Source organism: Phalacrocorax aristotelis, chromosome 1 (genome assembly GCF_949628215.1).
Source record: "Phalacrocorax aristotelis chromosome 1, bGulAri2.1, whole genome shotgun sequence".
NCBI lineage: Eukaryota > Metazoa > Chordata > Aves > Suliformes > Phalacrocoracidae > Phalacrocorax > Phalacrocorax aristotelis.
This window is the reverse complement of record NC_134276.1, coordinates 67,121,874-67,134,599: the sequence shown is the minus strand read 5'-3', so window position 1 is coordinate 67,134,599 and position 12,726 is coordinate 67,121,874. Positions and strand designations below refer to the sequence as shown.

Genomic DNA, 12,726 nt, shown 5'->3' with positions numbered 1-12,726 from the left:
GCTTTCTAGCAACGTTTAAAATCACAGAAAAAACATCAACGCTTCTTGAGTTTTAGGATGAACAGTTCTAGGAAACTTAAAGTTCAGTCAGTTTTTAGTAAATTAACTAGGTTTATCGCATCATGACTTTCACAGTAGTGTCTGTCAACAGAAGAAGGAAAGACAAATGGGCTTTTCTGTATGAATCGGAGTTATGTATGTATCATTGTTGCAAGTTCCATTGCTGCAAATCGTGATAGAGTCAAATGGGTGTACTGGCTGCATCCAAATGTTTCCTCGCAGTGATTGGTAGGGGTTTAGTGCTGGAGGGTTGGTTGTGTTTCTGTCTTACTTCATTTTTTGTTTAAACCATATCATATACCTCGCGGTTTTGGTGAATAGGATTGTTTCCCAGTCAGTGTCTTCTAGTGGCCAAGATCCCAGGACACCAGTCAGAAACCAAGTGCCCTTATACTCAGTAGCTAAAAAGCTTCCTCCAGCCAGTCGTTTGTCTACGGCCTCCTGGAGGTGTCCACAAAACTGCCTGTTCGTGAGGCTTATGTTGAGTGTTTGTTTGCAGTCCTCAGCAGGAAGGTATGAAACTTGCAACTCATCGCCTTGAAGTTCATCACCTTCCATTCTCCAGCCACTGACTGTGCCAGCCAATTTTGGAATTAAAATGTGTTCTGCAAAGTCTCTTTCAGGGACACATACAGGAAGCTGGTGGCTGTTGCACTCGACATGCTCTTGGAGTCGTAGTAATGCAATGTTGTTCTCACCAGTGTCTTCATCATACCGGATGTGTATGTGTTTCTCATTAACTTGCATTATCTTCTCCGTTCCGCTGGTTCCATTATGCCCTGTGAAGCAATGACATTTTACTGCTGTTAAGAATAATGTATTGGAGACCTGAAAACTGCACGCAAACTGACGATGGCTGCCTAGTCATGCTAAGAAATACAGGCAGTAGAAAAATTAAAGGAGCTTTTTCTTAAAACAGCTGTAGTAAAGGCAAACTAGGAACGGTGTCTTGGCAGCTTAAAAATGCAGTGTAGAAGCATGCATAATTTCAGAGGGAAGGACAAATACCCAACAAGAGAAGTAGATTTTGTCATGAAACTATTTTTTCCTTGCTGGGCAGGGGGAAGCTGTCCCCAAATCTACCTGGTTTAGCTTATCTCTAGGTGGTGAGTTGTGAATTGCATTTGAGAAGTAGTTGTCTCTCTGCTTGCCTAGTAGAAGGGTGTGGGACAGCTGTAGTTCTAGCTCAAGATACTTAATTGAGATGCTTAAATGAGATGACAGCAGATTTGTTTCCTTTAACAATATTTTTATGCAGCAGAAATTTTAGTAAGATTTTTTTAAACTTAGCTTGTCAATACTAAAATATGCTACAACAAGAGAAAACGTGTATGAGCACCTACCAGCACCAACCCTGATTCCAAAGTGGCTGTGCAGAAGGGCGCACTCTGCTGTAGTCAATACAAAATTACTTTTTAGCAGCACTCCGCCACAGAAGCCCTTCCCTTCTGAGTTTAGCAGCAGGACCTAAGAAAATGCAAAAAGATGATAACTAGCACTGGCCGTGTGAGGTTCAGTGATAGGTTTCACGAACTGCTAGAAATACCTGCCAAGGGAATTGCTTGTCATGTTTCTTCCTGGTTTCACTTATCAGATTATCGCTGTCTTGCAGTCTCCCACATGCGCACTGATCTAGCAAATGAATTAAAAAAAAAAGAAAACCTCATGCTGTATCATTTCAAGATAACTAACACCTGCAAATACCTTATTACTTCTGCCTCGGCTTTGGGGTTTGTTTTTTGCACCGAGAAAAAGGACAGTATCTCAGCTGGTGAGAATTAGAATAATCAGCTTGGCATCTCTAGTCTAATAGCAATGGCGGTGAACATTTTGTGTCATTGCATTAGGCTTGTGGTGACAAGATTTCATTGTGTCTGTAATGAAGTGAGGCTTCCTCTCCAGCCAACCATCACCACAGCTTGCTTCTTCATCTTTATATTCTGTATCTGAATTGGCCAAGTCTCCGATAGCTGTGGCCCAGTTAGGACAAGGTAATCCTGGGTTTTCTTTGTTAAAGCCATCACTCTAGAGATGCGCGTGCCTTTGTGTTCTGGTTCAGAGAGCAAGTGTGCTTTTCAAGTGGATTTATCACACTTTCTGTTCACCTTGAGGCATTGTTTTGGGTCACACAAACTGGATTCTGTTCAGGTGAAGCTAAACCCAAAAACACCATCCAGGAGTGTGCTTAATGTACTCCCATAGCTAACAGGTGCTTAGTCCACAGGACCAAAGTAAAGCCCACCTGAAATGTGTATTGAGTGTGGACATCAAGCCTTCATCACCAAAGTGTGGCTCTACAGCTCAACTCCTATTTGGCTGCCCTACTTGCTGATATATAGAAAGGCCTAAGTATACTACTGTGTTTTTAGTAGACCTAGTTTATAACGGGATGAGATTGAATAAGACAGCTAGTATGAGACTGAAAAAATGAAGAGGGCTACTGCTTCAAACAATTAACATGGCAGCAAACGTTGCCCTTCATTTATCCACACCATCAGGTGCCTGATCGGAATCAACTGAACCTCACTCCCAAACAGGCAGGTCTTCACTGGGGTTACTCTTCACCAAGCATAGGAGTAGAAAACCCGGCCCAGTGAGTGATATATAGGATGATGCAAGTCCTCTCTGCAGACCTGCGTTTAAATGTTCGGATCAAATATTTCTTCTTTTTCCATGGCTCTGTCGTCTTGGGTGGTGGTCCCTAGATTCCTCCTTTTTCTACCCAGTTTGGAAGGTCAGAAATACTCTCATCGCTTGAGCCTCCAAACAGGCTGATTGCACCTGGACATCAGAGGAAGGTCTGCCCAGCCCAGCACTGAGCACGTGCCCACTGTACTTCCATGCTTACACCTACCTAATGCGATGCACTGTTTTTCATCCTTCCCAAGCTTGTAGCCATCAGCACAGGAGCAACGGTAGGAATCACTTCCTGGGTAACAGAAGTGGTGACAACCTTCTTTTGCATGGTGGCGACATTCATTTTTAGCTAAACAGAACAAGCAGAAGAAAAGCACTGGGAACAGTTCAGCTGGAGTTTTCTTGCATAGCTTGAGTCCTTTTTACTGAGCATTTTACGTTTACTCACTTTATGTGGAGGTGGGTAGGGACTCTCTCCTGGTAGTATTTCCCCCACATTGTTGTTGCCTTTGTTAAGCAGAAATTGGAGACAGCTGAGCCTGCAGCTTCCACAGACTGGTTGCAAACTGTGCTCACCCAGCATCTCCCTGCACCAGACTGTCTGCACCTCTGAGTTTTGGGGAGCATTAGTAGCCAAGGGTCATACTAGGCCTTTCATGTGAACCCACAGAAGGATGCCATGGGTTTTCTTTCTGCTCTTTTAAATGAAACACTCTCTGCACTGGGGGTGGCAGCTGTGCTCCCCAGGAAGCTGGCCTGTCTCTGTCCAGTCACACCCCTTGTAATGAAAATGACCCTGCCTTGCCGCAGCCAGGGCGTCTCCTACCCCAGGAGACCTCTGAACCAGCAGAAACACTGATGTAAGGGCTGGAAAGTAGAACCTGGCAGATGTAAAAATATAGGATCCAGCCCAGGGTGGTTTATGTGCCAGAAAGCATCCGTTTTGCTTTATGCCTTTTACACTTCCACTGAAAATGGTTTGTTTTCTGGAGTCCCTCTGTCCTGAGAGAGAGACTAGTGGGCGCATGTGGCCTTGAAGGCTCTGGGGTGGCTGGAAAGCCACTGGTTCTTTAGGCCATGCTGCTGCCTGGAACTGCAGCAGGACAAGAAGCCAGGGAGCCGGGGTGACAGTGGGAACCATAGAATCATAGAACGGTTTGGGTTGGAAGGGACCCGTAGAGGTCGCCTAGTCCAAGCCCCCTGCAGTGAGCAGGGACATCTTCAACTAGACCAGGTTGCTCAGAGCCCCGTCCAGCCTGACCTTGAATGTTTGCAGGGATGGGGCATCTACCGCCTCTCTGGGCAACCTGTGCCAGTGTTTCACCACCCTCATTGTAAAACTTTTCTTCCTTATATCCCATCTAAATCTACCCTCCTTTAGTTTAAAACCATTACCCCTTGTCCTGTCACAACAGGCCTTGCTAAAGAGATTGCCCACATTCTTCCTATAGTCCCCCTTTAAGTACCGAAAGGCCACAATAAGGTCTCCCCACAGCCTTCTCTTCTCCAGGCTGAACAACCCCAAGTCCCTCAGCCTGTCCTTGTAGGAGAGGTGCTCCAGCCCTCAGATCATTTTTGTGGCCTCCTCTGGACCGGCTCCAACAGCTCCATGTCCTTCTTGTGCCGAGAGCTCCAGAGCTGGACACAGGACTCCAGGCGGGGTCTCACCAGAACAGAGGGTCAGAACCACCTCCCTCGACCTGCTGGCCACACTGCTTTTCATGCAGCCCAGGATACAGTTGGCTTTCTGGGCTGCAAGCGCACATTGCTGGCTTGAAGGAAGGGCTGCCTTTGGAGCCCACCCATGAGCCCTTTTGCTGCATCCCCAGACAAGGGAGGCTCAGCGGGAAGAGGCAGCCTTCATACCCTCAGGATACCATAACATTTCAGTAGCCAGGCGGCACAAATCATCCCTGCTCTGCTGAGAACTGTGTACTTTAATCTAAAAACTGATAACCAGCTGTAATGAGAGAGCTGTGTATGGCTTCCTGGGGATAGGATAGACAGGGCTTCTCAGAAGAGGGGGCGATGCCTTACCGAAAGCACAGTTCTCTCCCTCGTAGCCCTCAGCACAGGTGCAGGTGTAGCCGCGAATGCTGTCCTGGCACACGCCGTTGTGCTGGCAGGGGCTCGACGAGCACCTCCTGCCGCCTGCAGAAATGCCGCAAGAGAGGGACGAGTCACCACCGCTGCTGACCTGAATTACACAGCCCCCTTCCCAGCATGCGAGCCGCTCGGAGAAGCATTGCAAAATGCAGATTGGAAGGAAATGGGCTACATCCCACCAAAATGCAGTTTTCTTTTTAAAGAAGACTTTCTTTAAATTTCTTAATTCTTGTTACCTAGTTTAAGAAATCTGATTTCTTGAAATCTTAAAATTACTCATGAGTAATTTTATCCCAAGACTCTGCTTCTGGAGGTGCTGCCACAGGCCCTGGCAAGGAGGCCAGGAGGTGCCCAGAGGCAGAGCCTGCTTCTGGAGGACAGATGTTCTGTTTCAGGGAAAAGCACTGACTTACAGGTCATGTGCTTGTTACAAATGTCATATGAGATTGGTGGTTTAGGTCTCCCATGTTAGGCTGTTATGCATATGGATAAAAAAAAAAAAGATTATATGGATATATGGATAAAAAAAACTGGCATCAAAATTATACAGAGAGCAACATGAAACTAGGAGGAAATCTGCCTTTTACACATCTGTACAATAATACAGCAGCTTGGACACTATCAAGCTTAGTCCTTCTGATGAACCAAACATCGAAACCAGACGATACCTCACTACAGGTGAAGCACCAGGCAGAGCTGCCAGTTTCCCTTTAAGCTGCCACTGGAAATGTTCCAAACCAGTTTGGAAATTTCTCCAAATAGCTGCTTATTGTAGACATGAGCAATCAGACAGCAAGCCAGAAAAGCCTAACCCAGGATGTGTTCTCCAATTTTTCTAAAATTTAAAATTTAATTAGAGAGGCTAACTTCAGTCAGTGGGCTGCCATAATTGATATCAGGGATGGAAAGGTGAAAACTCTGCGTAGTACTGGGGAAAAAACCCAACCGCCATCTGCTCAGGCTATGGGCACGTGTATCTCTTAGCTTTAGCAGCGCTAAAATACTGGCTTAAAGCATTCACCCTGCACCCCACCTGCAGTTAGCTGCCACCAGCACAATTTAGGTCTCCTGGGAGGGTTTTTGGGTGGGTTAGAGGGGTTCCCCTCAGCACAGCTGAGCAGGTAGAGTTGAGGACCTCTAGCATCAGTGGTGGGTAGCTGGAGCTAGGGAAGTGCTGCACCTACAGCCTGAAGTAAGTTAGATGGTTTCAAGCCTCTGAAATATATGCTCAAATCTAGGTAAGGAAGTCTCAACAAGCGTCTAAGGTCAGATGAGGTTCTGTAAGACTAGGAAAAAAGCACCTAGCTTTATTAAAGGAGGAAAGAGACGATTCAAGGAATTACAGAGAAATCAGCATTATTTTTGTTACTGGAAAGCTACCGAAATGATTAAACTGTTTGTAAGTGCCCAGCAAAATAGAAGGTGGCAAGTAACAACCAACATGCATTTTTCAAGATCAAAAAAAATCCAAACCAATCACATCTAATTGTATTACAGAATAAAGGACCTAGTGGGGAACCAGTGAACATCATAGAATAGAAATGTCTCAGATGACATTGTCATTAAGTGAGCGAGGAAAACACAGACTACTACAAAGCATGCACAAAACTGTTTTGAAAATTATATTTAAAGAGAGGTTATCAATAGCTAAGTTTATACTGTCAATAAAACAGGGTCAGGGACAAGTGTGACCTCTGGCCAAGTGCCCTGACAGCGTACATCCATGCTAGAGCAAGATGCCGCTACACCAGCTTTGACCTGAAAAGACCATGGTGGAGCAGTAGAGAACAGAGACAAAGCAGCAAAACAGTGAGCCAGCAGTTAGGTCGTGCACAACCTTTCTCCCCAGCCCTCTTTTATTCACAATGCAGATTTATCTACTGTACCCCGGAATATGGAAGGAAAGCAACACAGATACCAGAGGTCTAGAAAATGAGATTTTTGGAGGACAGGATGAAAAAGTGGGTTTGTTTAGTGAGGAGGAAAGAAGCCATAGAGAGGCATGACAACACTCTTCAGAATGTTAGAAAAGATATCACAGAGAAGGAAACACACACTACTGTTCTGTAGGAAGAAGGCAGGATGTAATATCTTTTAAGTACAGCGAGGAAGCCACCCCTGAGGCCAAAGCCATTAATGCATCCTGATTGTGGCTAAGCTTGTTTGGATGGACTGTCCTTAACCAGTTGCCCTTCTCTCTTCATAGACTGGAGAGGAAGCCTGCATGACGTGCTTAGTACAAACATCCAATGACTGAAATCGGAAGTTAATCCCACTCTTACAGAAGTAATGAAAGGCCAGATATTTAGCATCATTCTTCATAGCATATCACTGATGGGATTCTTCTACGTAAAGGTTCCCCAGACTCAGTGTTTTAGCGGCTTCTGCAGAAAATTAATACTAACTGCTGGTTTTGCCACCACCTTATCCACTGTCTAAATCTAAGATTAGAAATGCATAAAAGCTATGTAAAAAACAAAAGACAACGTTAAGACGAGGCATGCAGAAAAGAGGCAGGGTCTAAGGCAGAGTCATAATAAGCTGGTGCCCCAGGCTCCTTGTTCAGGAGGCACCTAGGTACATCAACCCCTCAGGTTTTACAGATTTGTTTTTTGGCTTGACAGCTGCCAAGGGATGATGCAGTGCCAGCTTCTAGAGTTTGCAGACAGCCCAGTAGCTTTTAACACCTATTATCTCACTCAGGTTTAAGTGCTAGGTCTGTATTTGGAAGGTTTTGCTAGTAAAGCTGTGCTGCTTTATAATGTCAGCAAAGCAGATTTTCTCATGTCTCAGGCCGTTTCAGTACAGCCTTAAGTTCAGGAAAAGGAATAACTTATTTACTAGGATAACATCTACTCACCTTCAATTTTTATTTGCTTTGCAGCCTTAACTGTTTTTTCCTATTTATGACTTTTTTAATCCTTTCATATCAAGACTTTTCCTCCTGCTTTACTACAGACATGACAAACAGTGATTGGGTGTTTCTTGTAGAATAAACTGCTAGAAACTCTCAGAAAACCAGCATTGGGCTGAATCTTAATGTTCATAGTGTGACACTGCTGTGAAGGAGAGAAATCAAGAGGCCACCTTACCGTAGTAGGCATCCCAAAACATTTTCTGGGAAAAAAAACAGTGGGAAATTAGATTTTAATTCTCAAATAATATAATCTTCCATAAATATTTTGATAAAACAAAAACATTATATGAGAGAATATATGCTGTGGTTTAACATTTACATAGTTGCACAACTGCAAATTCTGCCCTGCCAGGAAAATTTGTATGAGGTGGGAGGGGAGTTCCATCCTGTTCATTTTATTGTTTCTTAAGAAGCTGTAAAGGAAAAGAAACACTTTGCAGGCAAGAGAGAAACAGCTGAATCCTTTAGCAATACGGCTTCCTGGAAAAACTGGCCATTGTCTCTCTCGCATTCAGTGGCCTGAGAAGTGACCCCCATCCTGTCCCATCCCATCCCTGTTGTCCCCAGCAGGTGCTTCTGGAGGCAGAGGGGACAGCAGAGGGCGGAGGTGCAGGTCACTAACATGGGTCACCACCTTTGTGTGTCCCACTTTTCCCTGGGCACTGCAGCCGGCTCTGTCACTGCTTTCCCTGAGGAGACACCTCTCCCCACTCCCTGTACCTCCTCCTACCAGCTTTCCCCATAGCACTGGGGCTGCCCATGGGCAGCCCCATGGCTCTTTCCTCTGCTTTCCCTGCAAACACAGTCTCTGACCAGATTCCCATTAAAGAGCACAGCACCCGGCTGTACATGTCAGGAGGGGCCTCTTGTACGAAAGGACTTGCAATATTTTTCTATAGGTTCCACTACTTGCTGGTGTGTTGCTTCCCCCCATCCCAATGCCCCCTTGCCCCTCCTGGTCCCGAAGGGATGCTGAAGCTGTATTTCTCTGTGTGTGGTCGGGATGGGACAACAGCTATATGCTTCCACAACACAAGGTGCAGCACACATTTTCAGGAAGGGACTTCAAAAGTGTCAGAGCTGACCTCTGCATTTCCTTTTGGACCACAGAAGACAGCTGCTTGCTACCTGCTGAGGTGCAAAGCACAAAGATTTTACATGGAGAGAAATCCAAACAAATGATGCAGACTGCAGGGCTGAATTTGATAGTAAAGGACCGAGGCAGTAATTTTTAATATGTATACAGGTAAACAAAATACTCACGAGCATTTCATCGTTTTCAAATACTTCTCTTGCTTCTTCATGCGTACATCTCTCTTCAAGGCATTCCCTTTCCAAGCTGCCTTGGAGGACCTCCTCCAAAAGTCGGGAACTGGCACGCCTCTGTCTCTTTATAACTTTGTTTGCATCATCAGCTGATATAAACACTGCAACGTTGTACAACAAAATGCTAACGTCAGTACTTAGATCAATTTCCTTATCTATTTTCACCATTTTGTTAAAGTTCTTATTAAGCAGCCAGTTTTAATCATGAAGAGAAATCTTTTGGCTGATTTAGGGTTTCAGGCACATTAAGCTGACATACTGAAAGAACCCTGCTTTCTTAGGCCAAACTCAGCTGAGGAATCATGACTTTTTCCTTTTGGGGACAGCCTGACTTGGTCCCAAGCAGAGGGAATTTGAAGACCTTCCTGATGCATTTTTTTTCTCCTGCACCAGACATACAGAGCAGTGTTGCTGTGGCATGGCCAGGGAAAGGGGAGAAGTATTATCATACAGGCAGAGGCTGTTCTGAAAGACTGCGTGGGGCTTTCGGACTCATCAGCAGAAGTGAAAATCGTTCATATTAATTTATGACGCTAGATCCGAACTGATGCCCTTCAGTCTTAGTTCACAGAGACTTTGTTGCTGAGAAGCAAAACCATGACATGGCTGAGTTCTGAATCAATTCTCTCTTAAGGAGAATAAATAAAAGCTAACCCTCAGCAATGCCCACAGTTACAAGGGCTATATTATATACCATCCTTTATGTGGAAGACACCATGATCTTTTTGATCTGAGTAAAGGAGAGGATCTGAGAAGGAGAGATCAAAGACATGAGAGTTATCAGATCTTAAAACTCCTCTTTGCAGTGATGCCCATAACAAAAATTGCTTGCCAGCCGGATGGCTGGTGCCATGCTGGAGCCTGTTGCCTTTGACATTTAGCAGTATGTGGCTCTGTGTGTCAGCATGCATTTGTCAGTTCTCCTCTGCTTGGAAAGTAAACCTGCTCAGGCAGGGACTAGGGTTGTTTTTTTTTTATTTTATACAGTGGTTGGGGGCCCAGCACTGCTGGACACAAAGGTTGAAAAAATTAATAATATTAGAATTGGAAAAAGTGATGGCAATAACAAGATCATTCTGAAATTGCATACAAATGCATAGTTATGCTTTTGAAGGATATCTGATAAGCAACAGGCTTGCATGTGCTATTAAACAAGAAAAAAGAAAAAGCTTCATGATTGTGTTTTGCATTTTAAAGTGTTATCTGACCCCTCAGTGCACATTTGTGGTGCACAGTGGTTCCGATGCATCCAGCATAACTGGCAGTGCACATTTCTGCTGCTGCCAGGGGTGTTTTGGTCTTCTTAATTGGTCACCATCTGTTTCCTCCTTGCCCAGCTTCTCCTTAATATTGGCAAATCATGGGGGATTAATACAGAAACATAAATTTCTTCAAGCTATAACATGCATGCATCTCAGCCTCTTTCATAAGACTTATTTTTATTTCAGCAGCAACTAGAAATGTAAAACAAAATTCTCTGTAATACCTGGGTGCTCTTTAGGAATGATAAGAAAAGCCAAAATATCACACTGGTCTAAATGATAGTAATTCAAAATTACATTGCCTTAGTAACTTACCTCAGTTTTTACGTAGCTATATGAAAAAAAAAAAACACCAAAAAACTCCCAACACCCGAACAAACAAAACCAACAACAAACCCCCCCCATTCCCCCAAAAAAAACCCAAAACTAAACCCAAACAAAAAAAAAACACAGGAGAAATGTAAGGAAACTCAGGAACAGTTTTCAGTGGTGTCACCCTGTGCTACAAATTACCACGATACAAGGTACAAAATTACTGGCGTGTTTAGAAGAGCAGTAGCACAAATCAGAATTAAAGCCACAACAAAACAAAGGCCATACCTGTCTGCTCTGTCTGAAGGAAAAGGGCAGAGAGAAGAAACAATATTGTCCAAGAGTACCTTGCCATTTTTACCCTCTGAGCCTAATGGTGGCCTGCCTGCATTCCTGCAGCTCTTGGGGGAAATGGCTACATGAGAGATGTTGACGTTTAAAGTCCAGCTGCTCATGAGAAAACAAAACCTCTAAGGGCAAAGCCTGGCCTTAATGTCAACACATGAAATGAAAAACTGGGAAAAAAAAAACCCAAACAAAAAAATCCCCCAACCAACTGCTTAGTGGTGCAACAGTGCCCCTTCTCTGAGTGCACTGGCTGAAAGTAGAGCAGGTTTGCTAACTCTGCTGAAAATAGCTCCAAGATTGGGGTATTCCTCCCACCCCCCACCCCCTGCCTTCATTTACTGGGACACAAAATGGGTAGAGATGAACTGTATGAAAATGTCTTTGTACCATATCAAAGCACAAGCTGGATGATGACTACAGGGATGAATTTTATGACATGGTTCTTTAATACACTGTCCCCACAAAATATTTGCCGAGGCTTGGCTGCACTGGCCAAATCCCGTTGGCTTTTGGAGCAACCAAGCGTGGGATTTCCCCTGGGATATGTCTGAATGGATATGGCATTTTTCTTTTTCACTTTTAGGTTTATACTGCCCAGCCATGAAGCAGAGCATGGGAAACTCTTCCTGACTTCAGGATCCTGGTGACACACAGAGTCTATGAAAGGAGGCCTAAGTACGGAGTGGATGGGAGCACCTCCCTGGGCTGCTGTGCCATGCACCCAGCAGCCGGGGCCGCCCTCCTGCCTGGCCCAGGATGAGGGGAAGGATCCAAGTGTTGGCATGCACAGGCTGGGCTCTGCCATGGCAATGGCGCTGCAGGGAGTTTTTTGGCTCCCCACACAGGCAGGCCCCTGCGAAGAGCAGGAAACCATCTCTACAGTCAAAGTAATAACCAGTGAGAGGAAAAGTGGGGTTTTTTTTAATCTGACTTGGAAACAGAAAGACCATTCTGTGTTTTCATGTCATAAATTCCCACCTATTATTTGAGTATACAGCTCCTGTAACAAAGTATAATTGATCTGAGCATTCATGGGTAAATCCCCAAATAAAACTTCACTTTCCATCAACTTCAGTTTTTAAAACCAGCTTCTGTGAGTACTGAGGCAGATGAGCAGGGCTGCAGCATACCACATTCCTTAACAAGACCAGTCCCTGCCAACCCAGGGCTGATGTTGCAGCTCACATCACGGGCCCATATGCCTTCAGCAAATAATTAACCTCCACATTAAAATGGCATTGTGAGAGGTTTTTCCTGCACAATCTCTGCCAGGATGTTGTTCCAGAAGTTCAGTCGGAGTTAAAACCCTTCTAATATCAAGCTTGACTTTATTTACAGACAGTTCATAACCATACATGCTTATTTTTTCCCTCCTTGATGTTTCTGCAGAACTAATTAATACAGCCTCCCATCCTCTTTGGTTAGCTGTGTGTCAGGCTTTCATTAGTAAATGAGGTCTCCGTGCTCTTCTCAGTCCTCTGAGGCCACCAAGCCCCATTGTACATTTCCCAGCTGGGTGTTTCTTGGCTGGGGGGAGGGGGGGGCTGTTGCCAGCGGTCACATCTGGTGGGTGCTGGGGGGCTCAGCCAGCACCTCGTGCTCAGGGGTCTCTGAAGAGGCTCACCTCATCCTCCTCACCTTGCATGGTGGTGGCTGCATTGCTTTTCCATACTCCTCTAGCTGAGCACCCCCATGGGGATGCCTGCCAGTGAGGCAGCTGCTGTAGCCCCACTGTGGCCCCTCTCTACTTGCCTTTAC

At 45.0% G+C, this 12,726-nt stretch overlaps 1 protein-coding gene across 1 annotated transcript; it reads right to left on the bottom strand.

Moving 5' to 3' along the window:
- Window positions 1-239: 239 nt before the first annotated feature.
- On the bottom strand, window positions 240-11,056 carry PROZ (protein Z, vitamin K dependent plasma glycoprotein). Its single transcript, XM_075091371.1, has 8 exons — window positions 10,909-11,056; window positions 8,984-9,147; window positions 7,896-7,920; window positions 4,735-4,848; window positions 2,915-3,046; window positions 1,607-1,692; window positions 1,404-1,527; window positions 240-839 (listed from the first exon to the last, which is right to left on the bottom strand). Exons 1-8 carry the CDS (start codon window positions 10,973-10,975, stop codon window positions 328-330), a joined length of 1,224 nt encoding a protein of 407 aa, XP_074947472.1. The 5' UTR covers window positions 10,976-11,056; the 3' UTR covers window positions 240-327.
- Window positions 11,057-12,726: the final 1,670 nt, after the last annotated feature.

What these genes read in the sequence shown, in the direction of transcription:
- PROZ (XM_075091371.1), bottom strand. Translation starts at nt 10,975, where the DNA reads ATGGCAAGGTACTCTTGGACAATATTGTTTCTTCTCTCTGCCCTTTTC. An exon ending in AAAACAGTGCATCGCATTAG is followed by an intron (nt 1,693 to 2,914) that starts GTAGGTGTAAGC and finishes TTCATTTGCTAG; the next exon opens with ATCAGTGCGCATGTGGGAGA. An exon ending in ACAAGCAATTCCCTTGGCAG is followed by an intron (nt 1,528 to 1,606) that starts GTATTTCTAGCA and finishes GCATTTTCTTAG; the next exon opens with GTCCTGCTGCTAAACTCAGA.